Source organism: Saccopteryx bilineata, chromosome 4, assembly GCF_036850765.1.
Source record: "Saccopteryx bilineata isolate mSacBil1 chromosome 4, mSacBil1_pri_phased_curated, whole genome shotgun sequence".
Classification (NCBI taxonomy): domain Eukaryota; kingdom Metazoa; phylum Chordata; class Mammalia; order Chiroptera; family Emballonuridae; genus Saccopteryx; species Saccopteryx bilineata.
In genome coordinates, this window is record NC_089493.1 from 68,604,729 (window position 1) to 68,626,285 (window position 21,557).

Below are 21,557 nucleotides of genomic sequence, written 5' to 3' on the forward strand. Positions count from 1 at the left end.
ATTGTATACTAGATGGGCCTTTTGTGTCTGTGTTCTTTCACTTTCCAAAATGTTTTCAAGGTTCATCCACATTGTAGATGGATCAGTACTTCATTCCTTTTTAATGACAAATTAATATCCCACTGTATGTATCATATATATCTGAATTTGTTTATCCATTCAACTCTTGATGGACATTGACTTGTTTCATCTTTTAGCTATTGATTGGTGCTGCTGTGTACATTTTATACATGTATTTGTGAAGTACAGGTTTTCAGTTATCATGGTATATACATAGTGGTGGAATTGCTGGTCTTATGGCAATTATTTTGTTTAAGTATTTGAGGAACAACTAAATCAGAAATTTTTGTTTTGTTTTTGTATTTTTCTGAGGTGAGAAGTAGGGAGGCAGAGAGACAGACTCCCGCATAAGTCCTGACCGGGATCCACCTGGCATGCCCACCAGGAGGCGATGCTCTGCCCATCTGGGGCATTTCTCTATTGCAATGGGAGCCATTCTAGAGCCTGAGGCAGAGGCGAAGGAGCCATCCTTAGCGCAGGGGCCAACTCTGTTCCAATGGAGCCTTGGCTGTGGGAGGAGAAGAGAGAGATAGAGAGGAAGGAGAATGGGAAAGGTAGAGAAGCAGATGGGTGCTTCTCCTGTGTGCCTTGGCTGGGAATTGAACCCAGGACTTCCACATGCTGGGCCAATGCTCTACCACTGAGCCAACCAGCCAGGGGCTGAACCAGCAATTTTTCATTGGTATGCTATAAGAATTTTTAAAATATGCGATACATGACTAGTCAGGGGCACTAACCTCTTTTCCCTTAGATTGTCAAATAAAAAAATGGCAACAGCCAATACAACAATAGCCATCGGTGTGAATGTTTTGTCTTGAGTGATGAACTCATAGGTCATTTATAAAAAAGTTGCATCTTATAGGTCCCATCACATAAGTTTGCATCTGATTGATTGATTCTTGGTAGCAGAAATTCTGATATATCAGGATAGGCACCTGATTTTTTTTAAAAATTCACTTTGGAGGAAAAGGTTAGGTAATTACCATTGTTATTTTTTGGAAGTCAATCAAAATTATACCTTTTGGTCAGATTGGCACAAAATATATTTTTGGTGTGCCACATAATTTTAGTAATTAGTTTATGTATGCCATGAAATGAAAAAGGTTGAAAATAGCTGAATTAACCAGTTTCCCCAGCAACTACCAGTGGTCGGCAAACTCATTAGTCAACAGAGCCAAATATCAACAGTACGATTGAAATTTCTTTTGAGAGCCAAATTTTTGAAACTTAAACTATATAGGTAGGTACCTTCCTTATCGAGGTAGTTCCCGCACGTGGTATTTTGTGGAAAAGCCACACTCAAGAGGCCAAAGAGCCGCATGTGGCTCGCAAGCAGCAGTTTGCCGACTGGGGTAGACCATTTTAATCTACCACCAGCAATGTTTGAGGGCTCCATTTCTTTACATCTTTCCTTAACACTTGTTATATTTAATTTGTTTAATGTAGCCATTCCTGGTGGTGTCGAGTGGTTTCTCATTGTGGTTTTGCTAGGCATTTCCTTATGGCTAATGATATTGAACATCTTTTTATGTGCTTGTTGGCCATTTATATAACTTTGGAGAAATGTGGATTCAGAGGGGTTTCCTGTCCATTTTTAAGTTGGTTTGTGTTTTTATTATTGAGTTGTAAACATTCTTTTTATATTATGGATACTAGAAACTTATTTAGAAATATGGTTTGCAGGCCTGACCTGTGGTGGCGCAGTGGATAAAGCATCGACCTGGCCTGACCAGGCGGTGGCGCAGTGGATAGAGCGTCGGACTGGGATGCAGAGGACCCAGGTTCGAGACCCTGAGGTCGCCAACTTGACCGCGGGCTCATCTGGTTTGAGTGAAAGCCCACCAGCTTGAATCCAAGGTTGCTGGCTCCAGAAGGGATTACTCGGTCTGCTGAAGGCCCATGGTCAAGGCACATATGAGAAAGCAGTCAATGAACAACTAAGGTGTTGCAACGCTCAACGAAAAACTAACGATTGATGCTTTTCATCTCTCTCCGTTACTGTCCGTCTGTCCCTGTCTATCCCTCTCTCTGACTCACTCTCTGTCTCTGTAAAATAAAAAAAATAAATAAATAAAAAAAATTTTTTAAATTAAAAAAGCATCGACCTGGAACGCTGAGGTCACTGGTTCAAAACCCTGGGCTTGCCTGGTCAAGGCACATATGGGAGTAGATGCTTCCTGATCCTCCCTTCCCTCTCTCTCTCTCTCTCTCTCTCTCTCTTTCTCTCTCTCATCTCTAAAATGAATAAATAAATAAAGTCTTAAAAAAAATATTTTCTCCTATCCTGTAGGTTGGTTGTATTTTTTGTTTGTTTTTAGAGGGAGAGAGAGAAACAGAGAGATAGGAAGGGAGAGAGATAAGTATTAACTCATAGTTGTGGCACTTTAATTGTTCATTGATTGCTTCTCATATGTGTCTTGATTGAGGGGCTCCAACTGAGTCAGTGACTCCTTACTTAAGACAGCAATCTTGGGCTTCTAGCTAGTGACCTTTTGGTTCAAGCTTGTGACCATTTGATCATGTTGATGGTCCCATGCTCAAGCCAGCAAACCCCATGCTCAAGCGGGATGAGCTTGCACTCAAGCTGGGACCTCAGCATCCCAGGTTGATGTTCTATCTACTGTGCTACCACCTGTCAGGCTTTTTTTTCCTTTCACTTTTTTTTTTTTTTTTTTCAGAGACAGAGAATCAGAGAGAGATATAGGCAGGGACAGACAGACAGGAATGGAGAGGAGAAGCATCAATCATCAATTTTTCGTTGCGCGTTGTGACACCTTAGTTGTTCATTGATTGCTTTCTCATATGTGCCTTGACCGTGGGCCTTCAGCAGACCAAGTAACCCCTTGCTCGAGCCAGCGACCTTGGGTCCAAGCTGGTGAGCTTTTGCTCAAACCAGATGAGCCCATGCTCAAGCTGGTGACCTCGGGATCTCAAACCTGGGTCCTTCTTCATCCCATTCCAACGCTCTATCCACTGCGCCACCACCTGGTCAGGCTCTTTTCGCTTTCTTGATAATGCCCTTCCTTGCACAGAAGTTTTTTATTTTGAGGAAGTCCAGAGTTTTTTTTCTTTTATTGTTCATATGTCCTTCATTTATGGTTGACAATCTTTTCTTTCAGCACTTTGAATAAGTCATTCCACTGTCTTCCGGTTTTCATTACTTCTGATGGGAAATAGCTGTCATCCTATTGAGAATCCCTTGTATGGGACAATTTGCTTTACTTTTGTGGTTTTCAGTATGCTTTCTTCTTCTTTTTTTTTGTGTGTGTGTTTTTTCTGAAGTGAGAAGCAGGGAGGCAGAGAGACAGACTCCTGCATGCACCCGACTGACCGGGATCCACCTGGCAAGCCCATTAGGGGGCGATACTCTGCCCATCTGGGGCGTTGTTCCATTGCAAATGGGAGCCATTCTAGCACCTGAGGCGGAGGCCATGGAACCATCCTCAGTGCCCTGGGCTAACTTTGCTCCAGTGGAGCTTTGGCTGTGGGAGGGGAAGAGAGAGACAGAGAGAAGGGAGAGGGGGAAGGGGGAAGCAGATGGGCGATTCTCCTGTGTACCCCGGCTGGAAATTGAACCTGGGACTTCCACACGCTGGGCTGATGCTCTACTGCTGAGCCAGCAGGTCAGGTCCACTTTCTTTGTTTTTGTTATCACAGTTTGATAGTGATGTGTCTAGGTGTTGATCTCTTTAACTTTATCCTCTTTGGCATTTGAGCTTCTCAGATACGTAGGTTATTAAATTTGAGAAGTTTTTGGTCATTATTTCTTCAAATATTCTCTCTGATCTTTCTCTTTTTCTGGGACTCCCATTGTGTGTATACATTGGTACACTTGATGGTCTCTCACAAGTCTTTTAGATTTATTTTTCTTCATTTTTTTTTCTCTTTATGTTCTCCACGTGTGATAATTTTTTTTTTTTTCAGAGACAGAGAGTCAGAGAGAAGGATAGACAGGGACAGACAGACAGGAACGGAGAGATGAAAAGCATCAATCATTAGTTTTTCGTTGCACATTGCAACACCTTAGTTGTTCATTGATTGCTTTCTCATATGTGCCTTGACTGCGGGCCTTCAGCAGACCATGTAACCCCTTGCTGGAGCCAGCGACCTTGGGTCCAAGCTGGTGAGCTTTGCTCAAACCAGATGAGCCCGTGCGCAAGCTGGCGACCTTTGGTCTCGAACCTGGGTCTTCCGCATCCCAGTCCGACGCTCTATCCACTGCGCCACCGCCTGGTCAGGCTAAGTGTGATAATCTTAATTGACCTATTTTCAAGTTTGCTGATTCTTTCTTTTTGCTTATATTGCTGTTTAGCCCCTTTAGTGAATTTTTTCATGTTAGTTATTGTACTTTTCAACTCCAGAATTTATATTTGTTCTTTTTTTTTTTTTTTTTTTTTTTCATTTTTCATTTTTCTGAAGCTGGAAACGGGGAGAGACAGTCAGACAGACTCCCGCATGCGCCCGACCGGGATCCACCCAGCACGCCCACCAGGGGCAACGCTCTGCCCACCAGGGGGCGATGCTCTGCCCATCCTGGGCGTCGCCATGTTGCGACCAGAGCCACTTAGCGCCTGAGGCAGAGGCCACAGAGCCATCCCCAGCGCCCGGGCCATCTTTGCTCCAATGGAGCCTTGGCTGCGGGAGGGAAAGAGAGAGACAGAGAGGAAAGCGCGGCGGAGGGGTGGAGAAGCAAATGGGCGCTTCTCCTGTGTGCCCTGGCTGGGAATCGAACCCGGGTCCTCCGCACGCTAGGCCGACGCTCTACCGCTGAGCCAACCGGCCAGGGCATATTTGTTCTTTTTAAGTAATATGTCCTTTTATTGATATTTCATATTTGGCAAGATATTTTCATTGTCTGGGCTTCTTCAGAGACAGTTTGTAGCACTTTTTTCTTTAAATTTTTTTTTTCTTTTTAGGGAGATAGGGAGACTGACTCCTGCATGTGCCCTGACCAGAATCCACCCGGCAACTCCTATCTGGTGCCAGTGCTCAAATCAGCCAAGCTATCCTCAGTGACTGAAGCCAATGCTCGAACCAGTTGAGCAACTGGGTGCAAGAGGGGAAGAGAGAGAAGGAGGAGAGGGAGGGGAAGAGAAGCAGATGGTCGCTTCTCATGTGTGCCCTGACCGGGGATCAAACCCAGGATGTCCACATGCTGGGCTGACACTCTATCCACTGAGCCAACTGGTCAGGGCCTGTAGCATTTTCTTATATGTGTGGGCCACATACTTTCTTGTCTCTTTGCTAACTTTGTAATTTTTTGTTGATAACTGGACTCTTTGAATATTATAAATGTGGCAACTCGGAAAATTGCATTCCTCCCTCTCCCGAATATTTGGTATTGCTATTTGTCATAATAATTATTGTTTAGTCTTTGGAACTAATTTTGTAAAGTCTGCAGTCTTTGTTGTGTGTGCCAATGAAGTCTTTTCCATAAGCTTAGTGGTCAGCTAGCGATTGGACAGAGATTTCCTAAAAGGCCTAGGATCCCCCCCCCATATCTTCCCTGTCTTTACAGAACAGCTCTGTGTATATGTTGGATCATGTTTTCAACACTCAACCAGGCTGTTTATAACCTGTACTTGCCTTAGTTTCCTGCTTGTGCTGAGCCTGAGGTCAGCCAGCAATGAGAGCTTAGGGCTTTCTCAGTTCTTTCCTGAGTGTGGGCACAGCCCTGGGCGAGTGTGTGTTCTTCCTGATCTGTAGGAAAATGTGGGAGCTTTTAAAAGCCCTTACTCTCCATATTATCATTACCCATCCTTTTCTCCCAGGCTTTTTGTTTAGTCTGTTATTTGCTCCAACACTATCCATTGTTCCAGGCAGAGACAACTAATACCTTTGCCTGTAAATGTTTTGACAAATACTCCCAGGTAGCTGTCTCAACAGTGAGAGAGTTCCCTATTAGGTAAGATGAAGGCAAGCCCTCTGAGCCAGTCTTCAGTATTCTGCCAGACAGATGAAAACTAACCACTGTGACTCTTTTTGAATGAGGTCCCTTCTACTCCCTCCAGTAGTGGTGGGTGTACCAGAAATTCAGGCTGTTATGTTCAAGGCTTCATTGAGCCCTGGGAAGTGGGTTGTCAGGGGTGTGTGTGTGTGTGGCTTGTATGTCTAGGGTACTGTAAAACAAAGTTCTTTCTCCTTTTTCTTTCTCTCTTTTTTTAAAAATTATGTGAGAAGCAGGGAAACAGGGAGGCAGAGACAGACTCTCGCATGCGCTCAGACTGGAATCCACCCATCAAGCCCACTTAGGGGGCGATGTTCTCCCATCTGGGGCTGCTGCTCCGTTGCTTAAAACGGAGCTATTTTAGCACCTGAGGCAAGGCCATGGAGCCATCCTCAGCGTCCTGGGCCAACCATTCGAGCCATGGCTTAGGGAGGGGAGGGCTGGAGAAGCATATGGGCGCTTCTGTGTGCCCTGACCGGGAATTGAACCTGGGACTTCCACAGGCCAGGCCAACACTCTATTGCTGAGCCAATTGGCCAGCGCTTCTTTTTCCTTTCTAACAATTTAGCTGGTTTTTCTTGTTAAGCATTCTCCTGGTTGCTGCAACTTTTGGTTAATTTCCAGAGTACTAAGAAAATTGATACTAACAGTTTTTGACAAGTGTTTTCATTGAATTTTGTTGGGATGGATATTTGGTCTTCTTTATTCTTCCTTTTTTTGCTGACATCACCCACTGTTGATATGATTCCATAGATTCTGATTCGGGATCGGACTCAGATTCTGAGCAAGAGAATGCAGCTTCTGGCAGTAATGCCTCTGGAAGTGAAAGCAATCAGGATGAAAGAGATGACTCAGGAAAACCAAGTAATAAGGAACTGTTTGGAGATGACAGTGAGGATGAGGGAGCTTCTCATCAGAGTGGAAGTGACAATCGTTCTGAGAGATCAGACAATAGATCAGAACCTTCTGAGCATTCTGACCATGAAGACAATGATGCTTCAGATCTAGATCAACGTAGTGGCTCAGAAGCTCAAAATGATGATGAAGATGAAGGCCATGGATCAGATGGAGGGAGCCATCACTCAGAAGCAGAAGGTTCTGAAAAAGCACATTCAGATGATGAAAAATGGGACAGAGAAGATAAAAGTGACCAGTCAGATGATGAAAAGATACAGAATTCTGATGATGAGGAGAGGGCCCAAGGATCTGATGAAGATAAGTTGCAGAATTCAGACGACGATGAGAAAATGCAGAACACCGATGATGAGGACAGGCCTCAACTTTCTGATGATGAGAGACAACAACTGTCTGAGGAGGAGAAGGGTAATTCTGATGATGAACGTCCAGCAGCTTCTGATAATGATGATGAGAAACAGAATTCTGATGATGATGAACAGCCACAGATGTCTGATGAGGAGAAAATGCAAAATTCTGATGATGACAGGCCACAGGCCTCAGACGAAGAACGCAGACACTCAGATGATGAAGAACAGGACCATAAATCAGGTAATTCATTTATGAGACTCAAAATAGGTTAGTAAAAGCATCTAGATACAGATACTTCCCATTTGTTTACTTATTGCAGTCTCATCTTTAGTACCCTATTTTTTCTCTCTACCTCCATTTCAGTTTTTTCTAACTAAACATTTTGCTTTTTAAAAATTTTCCTAATCTCTGTGTTATTTCTATCCCCCTTCCATTTGATAATTGATGATAAATTAGAAAGAATTTACAGAGGAAGGTCTTAGAGAAGGATGTAGGGTGAAAGTAGTTATATAATGAATAGAGGTGGTTCTATTTCTGTGGGTAACAGAAGAGCATGCCTCAGGTGAGAATAGGTTTGTTTGGTGGAAAAAAAACAATACAGTACCATTGAAACATCCCCATAGGGTAGTTGTACTGAGGTGTGAACAACACGTTTCAGTTCAGTTTATTGAGAGCCAGAATTTGATCATCCAGAGATAATCAGGCTCCAAGTTGACTCACACTAATTAAATTCACATGAAACTAATTTATAAAAATTGCTTTGCAAAACTGTTTTAAGAGGATCAGTTATTTCTCTTATCATTGTATTCTTCCCTTGGGGAAGATCTGCATTAGATGCCAATTTATAATAATCACAAAGTTGCCTGGGCAACATAACATGCAGAACATGGAAAACCAGCAGGATGGTCTCAGTGAGCTGTGATAGATTGATGCAGGTGTTCTCTGCCCAGGAAGATGTGCTTGGGTCCATACTCATTCCAGAATCCTGGAAACATACAGAGGTCCTTTGTCCCTGGACCCCCTTTATAACAGTTTTTACACGGTTCTGTTAAAGTTAACACATTCTTTATGTAGAATTCTTTTTCAATGTAGAGATCTTGTTTGTTTTTTATATTATATAAAAGTCACCTTGATTAGGCTGAAAGTTTTCCAGAAGTAATATCTGGATTGCTTCATTTTTGTAGGTGATTGATTATAATTATATAATAATCCCATTTTCTTAGCTTACCTATGGGGAGGATTTTTTTTTCTTCTGTAATATACTGCTCATAAAAATTAGGGGATATTTCAAAATGAATATGAAGTGATAAAAAAAAGAGGCACTTGATTTTTTTTTTATTAAACGAGAACATCAGAAAAGCAAAGGACAAGTCAAAGAAAGTTGTTTGATTATGCAAATCAGGTGCAAAACCAACTTTTATTTCATTGATGAAAATGCACTATACAAAAGGCTGAAAGTACTGGAGTAGCTACATGTTTCTTGATCCCCTAATTTTTGTGAGCAGTGTACACACTTCACAGTAGTATTCAAGACCAAATTTTGGCATTATTTAGGAGAGGAGGTCAGCAGAAAATTTTAAGAAATGAATGTAGGTCTATGTAGACCAGGGGTCCCCAAACTACGGGCCGCATGCGGCCCCCTGAGACCATTTATCGGCCCCCGCGGCACTTCCGGAAGGGGCACCTCTTTCATTGGTGATCAGTGACCATCTCATTAGCCAAAAGCAGGCCCATAGTTCCCATTGAAATACTGGTCAGTTTGTTGATTTACATTTACTTGTTATTTATTTTAAATATTGTATTTGTTCCTGTTTTGTTTTTTTTTACTTTAAAATAAGATATGTGCAGTGTGCATAGGGATTTGTTCATAGTTTTTTTTATAGTCCGGCCCTCCAATGGTCTGAGGGACAGTGAACTGTTTGGGGAGCCCTGATGTAGGCTATAGGACTGCAGTAAGTATTCAGTAACTAGTGCTTGGGTAGAGTTTTTTCTACTGTTGTCAGAATCATTAAGGCTCATGTACTACTTCTCAAATATATACTAGCAGACTAACCTAAGACTAGGGTCATAGTAGGGGATCTTGTAGGTAGCTGGTCATTCTGCTTAATTCTTAACTAGTTCTATAGTGGTTCAGTTGATTTTCTCAAAGTTTACAATTAGGTAAACACTGGTACCATCCAGAAACACGATGTGTTTGTTTCTTCCATTGTAATATTTTTACCTTTTTTTTCTATGATGAGTTATAGATTTTTTTTTTTTGGTATTTTTCTGAAGTGAGAGGCAGGGAGGCAGAGACAGACTCCTCCTGCATGTGCCCAACCGGTATCCACTCAGGAATCCTGTTAGGGGGCGATGCTCTGCCCATCTGGGGTGTTGCTCCATTGCAACCAGAGCCATTCTAGCGCCTGAGGCAGAGGCCATGGAGCCATCCTCAGCACCCAGGCCAACTTTGCTCCACTAGAGCCTTGGCTGCCAAAGGGGAAGAGAGAGATAAAGAGAAAGGAGAGGGCGAAGGGTGGAGAAGCAGATGGGTGCTTCTCTGTGTGCCCTGGCTGGGAATCGAACCCGGGACTTCCACACGCTGGGCTGACACTTTACTGCTGAGCCAACCAGCCAGGGCAGTTATAGATAAAATTTAATCATACATTACAGTACTGCTTTTCTCATTCTACCAGGTATTTTTGCTTATAGAAACCAATGTTCTTTTTTATTAATTTTTTTTAAAATTAACTATACTGATTTAGCATAGTGATTTTTGTGTATGTTTGTATAGTTCTTTTAATGGTAACACACATGTACATATGTGTAACCACCACCACAGTCAGAATACAGAACAGTATTGTCACCCTAAAACTCCCTCATACTATTCCTTTTGTAGTCACATCCTTCCCCCACTTCTGACCCCTGACAGCTGTCACAGATGTTTTGTCACAGATGTTTTGTCTTTTCGAGAATGTCACCTTATAAATGGAATCATACGGTATGTAGCTGTTTTTCTTTTACGTAGGCTTCCAGTTATCACAATGCATTTCAGATTTGTCCAGATTGTTTCATGTATCAGGAACTTCTTGTTAGTCAATACTGAGTAGTTTTCCATTGTATGGCTATACCACAGTTTGTTTATTCCCAATGTTGATTTTAAAACACAAAATTCAAAGTTATGACCATGATCATGCAGAACCTCTAATTTCACTCTTACAGAATCTGCAAGGGGCAGTGATAGTGAAGATGAAGTTTTGCGAATGAAGCGCAAGAATGCAATTGCGTCTGATTCAGAAGTGGATAGTGACAGTGAGGTACCAAAAGGTACGTTAATTTCTTCTTTGTTATATATATATTTATTTCCCTTCCTCTTTCTGCATATAACTGTAGTACATGGCTAAACCTGGGTGTTGAACCCAGACTGCAAAGGACCACAGAAAGAATGTGAATACACTCTGTGTACATGGGGAAGTGGTGCAGATATGAGAAACTTTATGCTCTATCACTTGACAAACCTGTTTCTTCATTTACAGTGTTAATGAATCTGTTGTCAGGGGCTGAAATAGTGGTCAGGTGGAGGCGGCAGTGTTCATCTTCAGTTTGAATGACAGTTCCAGGACAGCTTGTTCTTAAATTCTTAACAGGTTAATATCAGATGAAGAACCTGGTTCTTTGAGCTATAGTTTAGACCAGGGTAGTCAACCTTTTTATTTTATTTATTTATTTTTTTTTTTACAGAGACAGAGAGAGAGAGTCAGATAGGGACAGACAGGAATGGAGAGAGATGAGAAGCATCCATCATCAGTTTTTCATTGCGACACTTTAGTTATTCATTGATTGCTCTCTCACATGTGCCTTGACCGGGGCGGGGGGCTGCAGCAGACTGAGTGACTCCCTGCTCGAGCCAGCGACCCTGGGCTCAAGCTGGTAACCCTTGCCCAAACCAGATGAGCCCGCGCTCAAGCTGGCGACCTTGGGGTCTCGAACCCGGGCCCTCTGCATCCCAGTCCGACGCTCCATCCACTGCGCCACTACCTGGTCAGGCAGTCAACCTTTTTATACCTACCGCTCACTTTTGTATCTCTGTTAGTAGTAAAATTTTCTAACCGCCCTCTGGTTCCACAGTAATGGTGATTTATAAAATAGGGAAGTAACTTTATTTTATAAAATTTTTTTTTTGTTTTGTTTTTGCATTTTTCTGAAGCTGGAAACAAGGAGAAACAGTCAGACAGACTCCCGCATGTGCCCGACCGGGATCCACCCGGCACGCCCACCATGGGGCGATGCTCTGCCCACCAGGGGGTGATGCTCTGCCCATCCTGGGCGTCGCCATGTTGCGACCAGAGCCACTCTAGCGCCTGAGGCAGAGGCCACAGAGCCATCCCCAGCGCCCGGGCCATCTTTGCTCCAATGGAGCCTTGGCTGCGGGAGGGGAAGAGAGAGAGAGGAAGTCGCGGCGGAGGGGTGGAGAAGCAAATGGGCGTTTCTCCTGTGTGCCCTGGCCGGGAATCGAACCCGGGTCCTCCGCACACTGGGCCGACGCTCTACTGCTGAGCCAATCGGCCAGGGTCTTATTTTATAAAATTTAAAAGCAGAGTTACAGCAAGTTAAAGCATATAATAATAATTACTTACCAAGTACTTTATGTCGGATTTTTGCTAAGTTTGGCAGAATAAATCTTTATGAAACAACTTACTATAGTTAAATCTATCTTTTTATTTATACTTTGGTTGCTCCGCAACCGCCCACCTTGAAAGCTGGAACGCCCACTAGTGGTTGGTCGGGATCAGGTTGACTATCACTGGTTTAGATGAAGAGTTCATAAAAACCCAGTGTTAGATAAGGTAGATTTGTTATAGTAAGGATAAAAGATCTACCTGTTTATCTCTATGGATGACTATGTTTCCACTGGTAAATTACTATGCAGTTATGATGTTAGTATAAAAATTACAGCAAACAATTTTTTTTTTTTTTGTATTTTTCTGAAGCTGGAAACGGGGAGAGACAGTCAGACACACTCCCGCATACGCCCGACCGGGATCCACCCGGCATGCCCACCAGGGGCAACACTCTGCCCATCGGGGGACGATGCTCTGCCCCTCCGGGGCGTCGCTCTGCCTCGACCAGAGCCACTCTAGCGCCTGGGGCAGAGGCCAAGGAGCCATCCCCAGCGCCCAGGCCATCTTTGCTCCAATGGAGCCTTGGCTGCGGGAGGGGAAGAGAGAGACAGAGAGGAAGGAGGGGTGGGGTGGAGAAGCAAATGGGCGCTTCTCCTGTGTGCCCTGGCCGGGAATCGAACCCGGGTCCCCCGCACGCCAGGCCGACGCTCTACCGCTGAGCCAACCGGCCAGGGCCAACAATTTTGTTAGTTTGATTATTTACCATCATTATTCTGCTGAATGGTAGTTCAGCATTAATGTTAAATAGCTTATATAAATTATTCTAAGTAGCTTAAGTAAAGCAAACATTTAGAGGGTCAACTAGAGAGAAAAGGAGAGCTGGGCAGAACAGCATGCTCTCCAGATCAATAATGAGTAATTATGTGTGTAAACTTTGAAAGCAGATTATCCAAGGTAGAATCTTTGTAGCTCCATTTTCTAACTATATGATTTTGATCAAATTAATTACTACACTTCAATTTTCTGATCTGTAAAAGGGATATGATGTTAACCACCTTACAAGGTTGTTGGGAGAGTCAGATATGTTCATTCTTTCATTTTGTTCGCAGTTGTTTATTCAGACTCTCCTGTGTATTAGTACTGTTCTGGGCACTGGGAATATATGATAGCAATGATCAGAACAGATTAAGACCTCTTTCATGGAACTCAAAATCTGGAGGAGTCAGGGTAGTGTAGGGAAACTGATATAACACAGTAAGTAAATTAAACATATAGTATGTTGGGTGGTGGTAAGAGCTAAGAAGAAAATGAATCAAGAAGAGGCATGAGGCCCTGGCCGGTTGGCTCAATGGTAGAGCGTTGGCCCGGCGTGCAGAAGTCCTGGGTTCGATTCCCGGCCAGGGCACACAGGAGAGGCGCCCATCTGCTTCTCCACCCCTCCCCCTCTCCTTCCTCTCTGTCTCTCTCTTCCCCTCCCGCAGCTAGGGCTCCATTGGAGCGGGGATGGCCCAGGAGCTGGGGATGGCTCTGTGGCCTCTGCCTCAGGCGCTAGAGTGGCTCTGGTCACAACATAGCGACGCCCAGGATGGGCAGAGCATCGCCCCTGGTGGGCGTGCTGGGTGGATCCCGGTCGGGCGCATGCGGGAGTCTGTCTGACTGTCTCGCCCCGTTTCCAGCTTCAGAAAAATACACACACACACAAAAAAGAGGCATGAGTGTTGGTAGGTGGGTTGTAGTTTCGGTTATTTTTACCATAGAGATAAACTTTTTAGTACCCTAACCTTTCTCTCTTCTTTTTTTAAAATGATTAAGACAATGTTTTTTTTGTTTGTTTGTTTTTTGTTTTTTGATTAAGACAGTGTTTTTAGGCCAATTGAAGGTTATAGCAAAACTGAAGGGAATGTATGGAAATTGCCTGATATACCCACTGTCCCTATACATGCATAGTCTTCCCAATTATCAACATGCTCCACCAGAGGACACATTTGTTACAATTGATGAACCTACATTGACAGATTATAATCACCCAAAGTTTACAGTTTACATGAGAGTTCACTCATAGTGTTGTATATTCTATGGGTTTGGACAAACATATAATGACATGTATCCATTATCAGAGTATTATATAGAGTAATTTCACTGCTCTACAGATCATTTTGGCTCTAGCTTTGCCTATTTTTCTCTCCTCCCCGCTAACCCTTGGCAGTCACTGACCCTTTACTGTCTCCATAGTTTTGCCTCTCCAGATAATATATGTATCATATACATATATATCATATAGCATGTAGCATTTTCAGTTTGACTTTTTTGTGTGTGTGTGGCAGAGACAGAGAGTCAGAGAGGGGCAGATAAGGGACAGACAGGAAGGGAGATGAGAAACATCAGTTCTTTGTTGCAGCTCCTTAGTTGTTCATTGACTGCTTTCTTATATGTGCTTTGACCGTGGGGCTACAGCAGACCGTGTGACCTCTTGCTCAAGCCAGCGACCTTGGGTCCAAGCTGGTGAGCTTTGCTTAAACCAGATGAGCCCACACTCAAGCTGGTGACCTTGGAATCTCGAACCTGGGGCCTCGACATCCCAGTCCAACACTATCCACTGCACCACCGCCTGGTCAGGCTTAGTTTGACTTTTTTTGATTTAGTAATATGCATTTAAGTTTCTTCCACACCTTTTCATGACTTGACAGCTCATTTCTGTTTAGCGCAATGATATTCCATTGTCTGGAAGTACCAGTTTATCCAATTACCTTCTGAAGGACATCTTGGTTGCTTCCGAGTTTTGGCAATTATGAATAAAACTGCTATAAATAAGTGTGTGTAGGTTTTTGTGTGGACATAAGTTTGCAGCTTCTTTGGGTAAAGATACTAAGGAGCATAATTGCTGGAGCATTTGGTAAAAGCATGTTTAGTTCTGTAAGAAACTGCTAGACTCTCTCCCAAAGTGGCTGCACCATTTTGCATTCCCATCAGTGAAGATGAAAGTTCCTGCTGCTGCCCATTTGCCAGCATTTGTTGTTGTCATTGTGCTGGATTTTGGCCATTCTAATAGATTGCTTCTCTTTTAGTGATATGCCCTCCACTGTGCCTCAGTAACTCACAGTTTTATCCTAGACTATGTCATTATCAATAATTGTAATACTTTTATGATCTCAATTTCAAGCAGCCCACTTTCTGATCACCCTCCTATCTCTTCACCCCCTGTACTACCCCACCTTGGTTTGTTGGTTTATTACAGATTATTGTTGTTGTTTTGCCTATACCTAGGTGAAATTCTGCTTTGTACAAGGGGGGCTAGGTAGACATGGATCTGTAATTTTAAAACTTGAGGGACTTTGTAGCAAGTAGGCTAGTATGGACTGTCTAAGTCCCAAATTTGAGTATATAGACTGTAGGCGGATATTGGGGCTCCTGGGTTTAAAGGCAATAGAGGAGTAAGGATGCAGTGAGGGAGGGGAGGAAGAAGTGCCTCCTTTGCTGCTCTGCCTTCCCCTGGATTTGCCCCATTCCCCCCCCTAAGACGTTCTAGTGAAATTTTTAAGAGTCAGGCTCAGAGTTGTGTTCAGGTGATTTCCTGGTGTGGTCCAGAAACCTTGGGAATATGTTGAAGTCATAGCTTTGAAGAACCTTTATAGTTACAGATATTAATGCTGTGCATTTTTCCTCCTATATTGAAGAAAATAGTGGAGCAATGGATCTCTTCGGAGATGCAGATGATATATCTTCAGGGAGTGATGGGGAAGATAAACCACCTACTCCAGGACAGCCTGTTGTAAGTACAGTTACCAGTGTGAATTGGGCCCCTATTCAAGACTAAGTAAAAAGTTTCTGAGACTCAGGGTCTCTCATGTCAAGAAGGGAACTCTTGGTTTTAAGAGGGAGTAGAAATAACTGCCCTGGCACATCTACACCATGGAAGACGACTCGTCAATAAAAAGGGTTGAACTATTTTTTTTCTATATCTTTTTTTTTAGGGAGGGGAGAGAGATGAGAAGCATCAACTCATAGTTGCATCACTTAAATTCATTGACTGCTTCTCATACGTGCCTTGGGGGGATCAAGCCAAGCCAGTGACCTTTGGGTTCAAGCCAGTGACCATGGGATCATGTTGATGATCTCACACTTAAGCTAGTGACCCTGGGCTCAAGCCAGGTGAGCCTGCACTCTAGCCAGTGACCTTGAGGTTTTAAATCTGGGACCTCAGCATCCCAGATTGGCACTCTGTCTACTGCGCCACCACCAGTCAAGCAAGGATTGAACTATTGACATGTGCACCAGTTTGGGTAAAGTTCCAAGGAAGTATGCTGAGTGGATACAAAGCCAATCCCAAAGGTTACATTCTATATGATTCCACTTAGGTAACATTCTTGAAATGACAAAAATTATAGAAATGGAGAAGAAATGAGTGGTTATTTGAGATTAAGGAGGGAGGAGGGCAAGAACAAAGTGGCTGTGGCTGTGAAGGGCAGCCTGGATCTCGGGTATGGCAGTGCTCTGTGTCTGGCTCTAATGGGGTCAGTCTTACGGTTGTGCTGTTGTACTCTAGTTCTACAAGATGTTACCATTAGGGGAAGCTGGGTAAAAGAAAGAAGAAAGAAGAAAGAACTGCCCAGCATGAGGTTGGTGCCATGTTTTAAGAGACTAGACTTGCCTGACCAGGCGGTGGCGCAGTGGATAGAGCGTCGGACTGGGATGCAGAAGACCCAGGTTCAAGACCCCGAGGTTACCAGCTTGAGCGTGGGCTCATCTGGTTTGAACAAAAATTCACCAGCTTGGACCCAAGGTCACTGGCTCAAGCAAGGGGTTACTCGGTCTGCTGAAGGCCCACGGTCAAGGAACATAATGAGAAAGCAATCAATGAACCACTAAGGTGTCGCAATGAAAAACTAATGATTGATGCTTTTCATCTCTCCGTACCTGTCTGTCTGTCCCTGTCTTTCCCTCACTCTGACTCTCTCTCTGTCTCTGTAAAAAAAAAAACACACACACACAAAAAAAACAGACTAGACTGCAAGGACCTATGATTTGAGAACCATTGATTTAAATGTTTTTCTTGTTCATGCCAAGAAATGTGTGTGTGCTGTATTGATAATTTCTCATCTTAATTGATACAGTGACTTCATATTAAAGTGTTGATGAGTGTTGGTAAGTATGTGTAAGATAGAGTCATCACAAGAGACTCTTCTGATAATTTTAAACAGATTTTGTTTCCCATTAAATTAGGAGGCTCCTAGTTTTCTCCTCACCCCCTGTACTACCCCACCTTGGTTTATTGATTTACTACAGATTATTGTTTTATCTGTATCTAAGTGACATTCTGCTTGTGAGGAGGGGGGCCTGGGTAGACATGCACCTATAATTTTAAAACTTGAGGGACTAGCAGACGTCCCCAAACTACAGCCTGCAGGCCACATGCAGCCCCCTGAGGCCATTTATCCGGCCCCCCACCGCACTTCTGGAAGGGCCACCTCTTTCATTGGTGGTCAGTGAGAGGAGCACTGTATGTGGCGGCCCTCCAACGGTCTGAGGGACAGTGAACTGGCCCTCTGTGTAAAAAGTTTGGGGACCCCTGAGAGAATAAGCTGGTAGGAATGGGGATTGAGGGCTACTTTTGCTCTAAAGTGATGTCTCAGTGTGCTTCTTGCCTATCTAAGTAATTATAAAGTGTGGAAGTTGAGCTAGACCATTTCCAGGATCCTGTAATGCTCTAAATTCTGTGATTTTTTTACTAGGATGAAAATGGCTTGCCTCAGGACCAACAGGAGGAGGAGCCAATTCCTGAGACCAGAATAGAAGTAGAAATCCCCAAAGTAAACACTGATTTAGGAAACGACTTATATTTTGTTAAACTGCCCAACTTTCTCAGTGTGGAGCCCAGGTAAGGGGGTCAGTTAAAAGTGTTTCTAGCCTGACCAGGCGGTGGCACAGTGGATAGAGCGTCAGACTGGAATGCGAATAGACCCAGGTTTGAGACCCCGAGCTCGCCAGTTTGAGCGTGGGCTCATCTGGTTTGAGTAAAGCTCACCAGCGTGGACCCAAGATCGCTGGCTGGAACAAGGGGTTACTCGGTCTATTGAAGGCCCACAGTCAAGACACATAAGAGAAAGCAATCAATGAACAACTAAGGTGTCGCAACGAAAAACTGATGATTGATGCTTCTCATCTCCCTCTGTTCCTGTCTGTCCCTATCTATCCCTCTCTCTGACTCTCTCTCTGTCTCTAAAAAAAATAAATTAAAAAAAAGTTTTTAAAAAGTGTTTATAGATGTTGGATAGAAATTGGAATTTGATTTTTTTTTTTTTTTTAATTTACGTGAGAGGAAGGGGGAAAGACAGACTCCTGCATGCACCTGACCAGGATCCACCCTGTGACCCCTGTCTGGGGCTGACTGCCTATCTGAGCCCATGCTTGCAACCAGGCTATTTTTAGCATCTGAGACAGAGCCATCTTCAGCATCCAGGGCCAATGTGCTTGAACCAATCAAACCATGGCTACGGGAGGGAAAGAGAGAAGGGAGATGGGGAGGGGAGGAGAAACAGATGCTTGCCTCTTCTGTGTGCCCTGACTGGAAATCGAACCCAGTACTTCTGCATGCTGGGTCGATGCTCTACCACTGAACCAACCAGCCAGGGCCTGATATTTTTCTTATGTTATGTGAGTTGACTAATCACAAAATGGAAAACTGGTCATGTATCTGAAAAAATAAATCAAGCATATACTGTGATAGAAAAAGTATGGACAATTATATTGGTAAAGGAGACTTAATGCTTATAATTATTTTTAGCAGTCTGATAGTAATTAACTGACATCATAAGCTTTTGAGTATTTTTGACTAGTACAGCCCTGAAAATGCTGAAATTGAGAGTAGTAAAATTTGCTAGAGAAACAGCAAATGTCCACTTTAGTAGCCATTGCAGATCTAGAAAAGCTAGTGATTTTGAACAGTTAAATAATGTTTGTGGATATTATTCACTAATAACATGCAGGCTCTTATGTGGTTTAAACGTTTTTCCCCAAACAAAATGATATAGAAGGCTAGAGCATGTATGACCTATTCCTTGAAGACTTATACGTATAAGAATAAAGAATATTATGACTATTTAGCCTTGCTTATACTATGTTTCAAGCAACATGTATTAACACCAGTTAACAAACAGCAAATTTCAAGAAAGTACAGTAATTTGAATGCTTTCTTTTTTTTTTTTTTCTTTTCATTTTTCTGAAGCTGGAAACGGAGAGACAGTCAGACAGACTCCCGCATGCGCCCGACCGGGATCCACCCGGCACGCCCACCAGGGGGCGACGCTCTGCCCACCAGGGGGAGATGCTTTGCCCATCCTGGGCGTCACCATGTTGCAACCCTCCTGGGTGTCGCCATATTGCGACCAGAGCCACTCTAGCGCCTGGGGCAGAGGCCACAGAGCCATCCCCAGCGCCCGGGCCATCTTTTGCTCCAATGGAGCCTTGGCTGCGGGAGGGGAAGAGAGAGACAGAGAGGAAGGCGCGGCGGAGGGGTGGAGATGCAAATGGGCGCTTCTCCTGTGTGCCCTGGCCGGGAATCGAACCCGGGTCCTCCGCACGCTAGGCCGACGCTCTACCGCTGAGCCAACTGGCCAGGGCTGAATGCTTTCTTAAAATCGAACATGAGGACATTTGATCGTTATGGATTTTAATTATATTATACTTTTTTAGTACAGTGGTGTGTATTAATTGATATTATATAGCAGTGTATTAATAGATATTATATAGCAGTGATACTATTTTTTACAGAATATGATTAACAGTTTATTTTAAAACAATTTATAGACCTTTCGATCCTCAATATTATGAAGATGAATTTGAAGATGAGGAAATGCTGGATGAAGAAGGTCGAACCCGGTTAAAATTAAAGGTACCGTTTCATGCTTTACTCCTTTTTTTTTCTTTAATAAAGGAAAACCTGGAGACACTAGCTTGAGACTTGAGGTTTTCTGTTTTGTTTTTGTTTTATTTTAATTTTTCATCAGTGTGTGAGAGAGAGAGAGAGAACAGCATCAACTCATTGTTCCACTTAGTTCCATTTAGTTGTGTACTCATTGACTGCTTCTCGTACGTGCTCCTTGCCTGGACAATGCTTTATGCACGGAACCACCTGGCCAGGGCCAGGATTTGAGCTTTTGAAAGTGATTTTTGGCCCTGGCCAGTTGGCTCAGTGGTGGAGCGTCGGCCTGGCGTGCAGGAGTCCTGGGTTCGATTCCCGGCCAGGGCACACAGCAGAAGTGCCTATCTGCTTCTTCACCCCTCCCCCTCTCCTTCCTCTCTGTCTCTCTCTTCCCCTCCCGCAGCCGAGGCTCCATTGGAGCAAAGATGGCCCAGGTGCTGAGGATGGTTCTGTGGCCTCTGCCTCAGGTGCTAGGATGGCTCTGAATGCAACAGAGCGACGCCCCAGAGGGCTAGAGCATTGCCCCCTGGTGGGCATGCCGGATGCATCCCGGTCAGGTGCATGTGGGAGTCTGTCTGACTGCCTCCCTGTTTCCAGCTTTGGAAAAATGCAAAAAAAAAAAAAAAAAAAAAAGAAAGTGATTTTTGTTTCCTGGTTTATGAATAGATAAAGTCTTCCTTTTCAGATTATTTTTTAGGAAGAGAATATATAGCCTTTGCTCTCTAAATGTGTCACTTTTCTATCACTTTTCTTCTGTTTTACTTTTTTGGTGCTTTTAAAATATTATTAGCTACTTCCTCCAGAAAAAATAGTGTGTGTTTAGAACAAGTATTTCCATATGTACTGTGGGTTTTAAGTTGTAGCAACTTCCTGCAATAGGAAATTCTTCAGGCTCTTTTATCTATGGATATATTCAAGAAGAATTTGTTACTCTCGTCTGACACTCCGCCTTATGGCTCTTGGTTGTCTTCTGATTGCTGATGTTAACTCTTAGGAGACATTTTTATTGGACTAAATTCTTATTATTGCTTCTCTTTGATAGCTTGTACTGTCTTTTTACCTTTCTGCAAGGGGGACGCTCTAATCTTCCTTTAGTCAAGGTGAATGTAGATTAAGCAGATGCTTTAGAGCTGAATTGTACCAAAAAACAAGAAGCAGTTGCACTCATTATACTAACACTGGAGGTATGCGTTTTAAATTCTTAAATCTGAAAGAGTTTCTGCAATTACCTTATTTTGGGGTGGATATTGTACATGGTGTTAGAATGTTAAGTGGCAGTCTGGCATTCTTAGAATTCAGGGGCTGAATTTTTAGAACAGTTTCATCCCTTCAAGTGTGACAGCTCCACAGTACCTAAAGAACCTTGATATAAGATACTGTATGTAGTCTCTATCCAAAATGCACGGGCTTCCAAAGCTTTCCGTGCAATTTCACTGCCCCCCTCCAATGGAAATACAGATCAAGTGAGAAAATGAAGATAAACAGGTACCAGTAACTTGCTCTAGGTCATGAAAATAATAGGTATAGTTTTTAGAGTATTTTTTCTTCTTTGCTGTCCTTTCCTTGTCTGTACCCAGCTCCCATTAGCCCAATTGTTAATATTTTTCCTTGGAATGTGGGTCTATTTTTTCCACCTGTTTTAGTGTCTCTGGCATTATGCTACTGCTTTTCATTGTTTCTCATCATTTACATAAATTAGTGTGGTAGTTCCTTTTTTTTCTTTTTTTTTGTATTTTTCTGAAGCTGGAAACGGGGAGAGACAGAC

At 43.3% G+C, this 21,557-nt stretch overlaps 1 protein-coding gene across 1 annotated transcript in view; it reads left to right on the top strand.

Annotated features, from left to right (window-relative positions):
* LEO1 (LEO1 homolog, Paf1/RNA polymerase II complex component) overlaps positions 1–21,557 on the top strand; it is a 49,951-nt gene that overhangs the window by 9,483 nt on the left and 18,911 nt on the right. Inside the window, exons 2-6 of the mRNA XM_066276501.1 lie at positions 6,761–7,513; positions 10,475–10,579; positions 15,549–15,643; positions 17,604–17,749; positions 19,678–19,762. Coding sequence (XP_066132598.1) covers positions 6,761–7,513; positions 10,475–10,579; positions 15,549–15,643; positions 17,604–17,749; positions 19,678–19,762 — 1,184 coding nt within the window. The remainder of the gene's footprint in view (positions 1–6,760; positions 7,514–10,474; positions 10,580–15,548; positions 15,644–17,603; positions 17,750–19,677; positions 19,763–21,557) is intronic.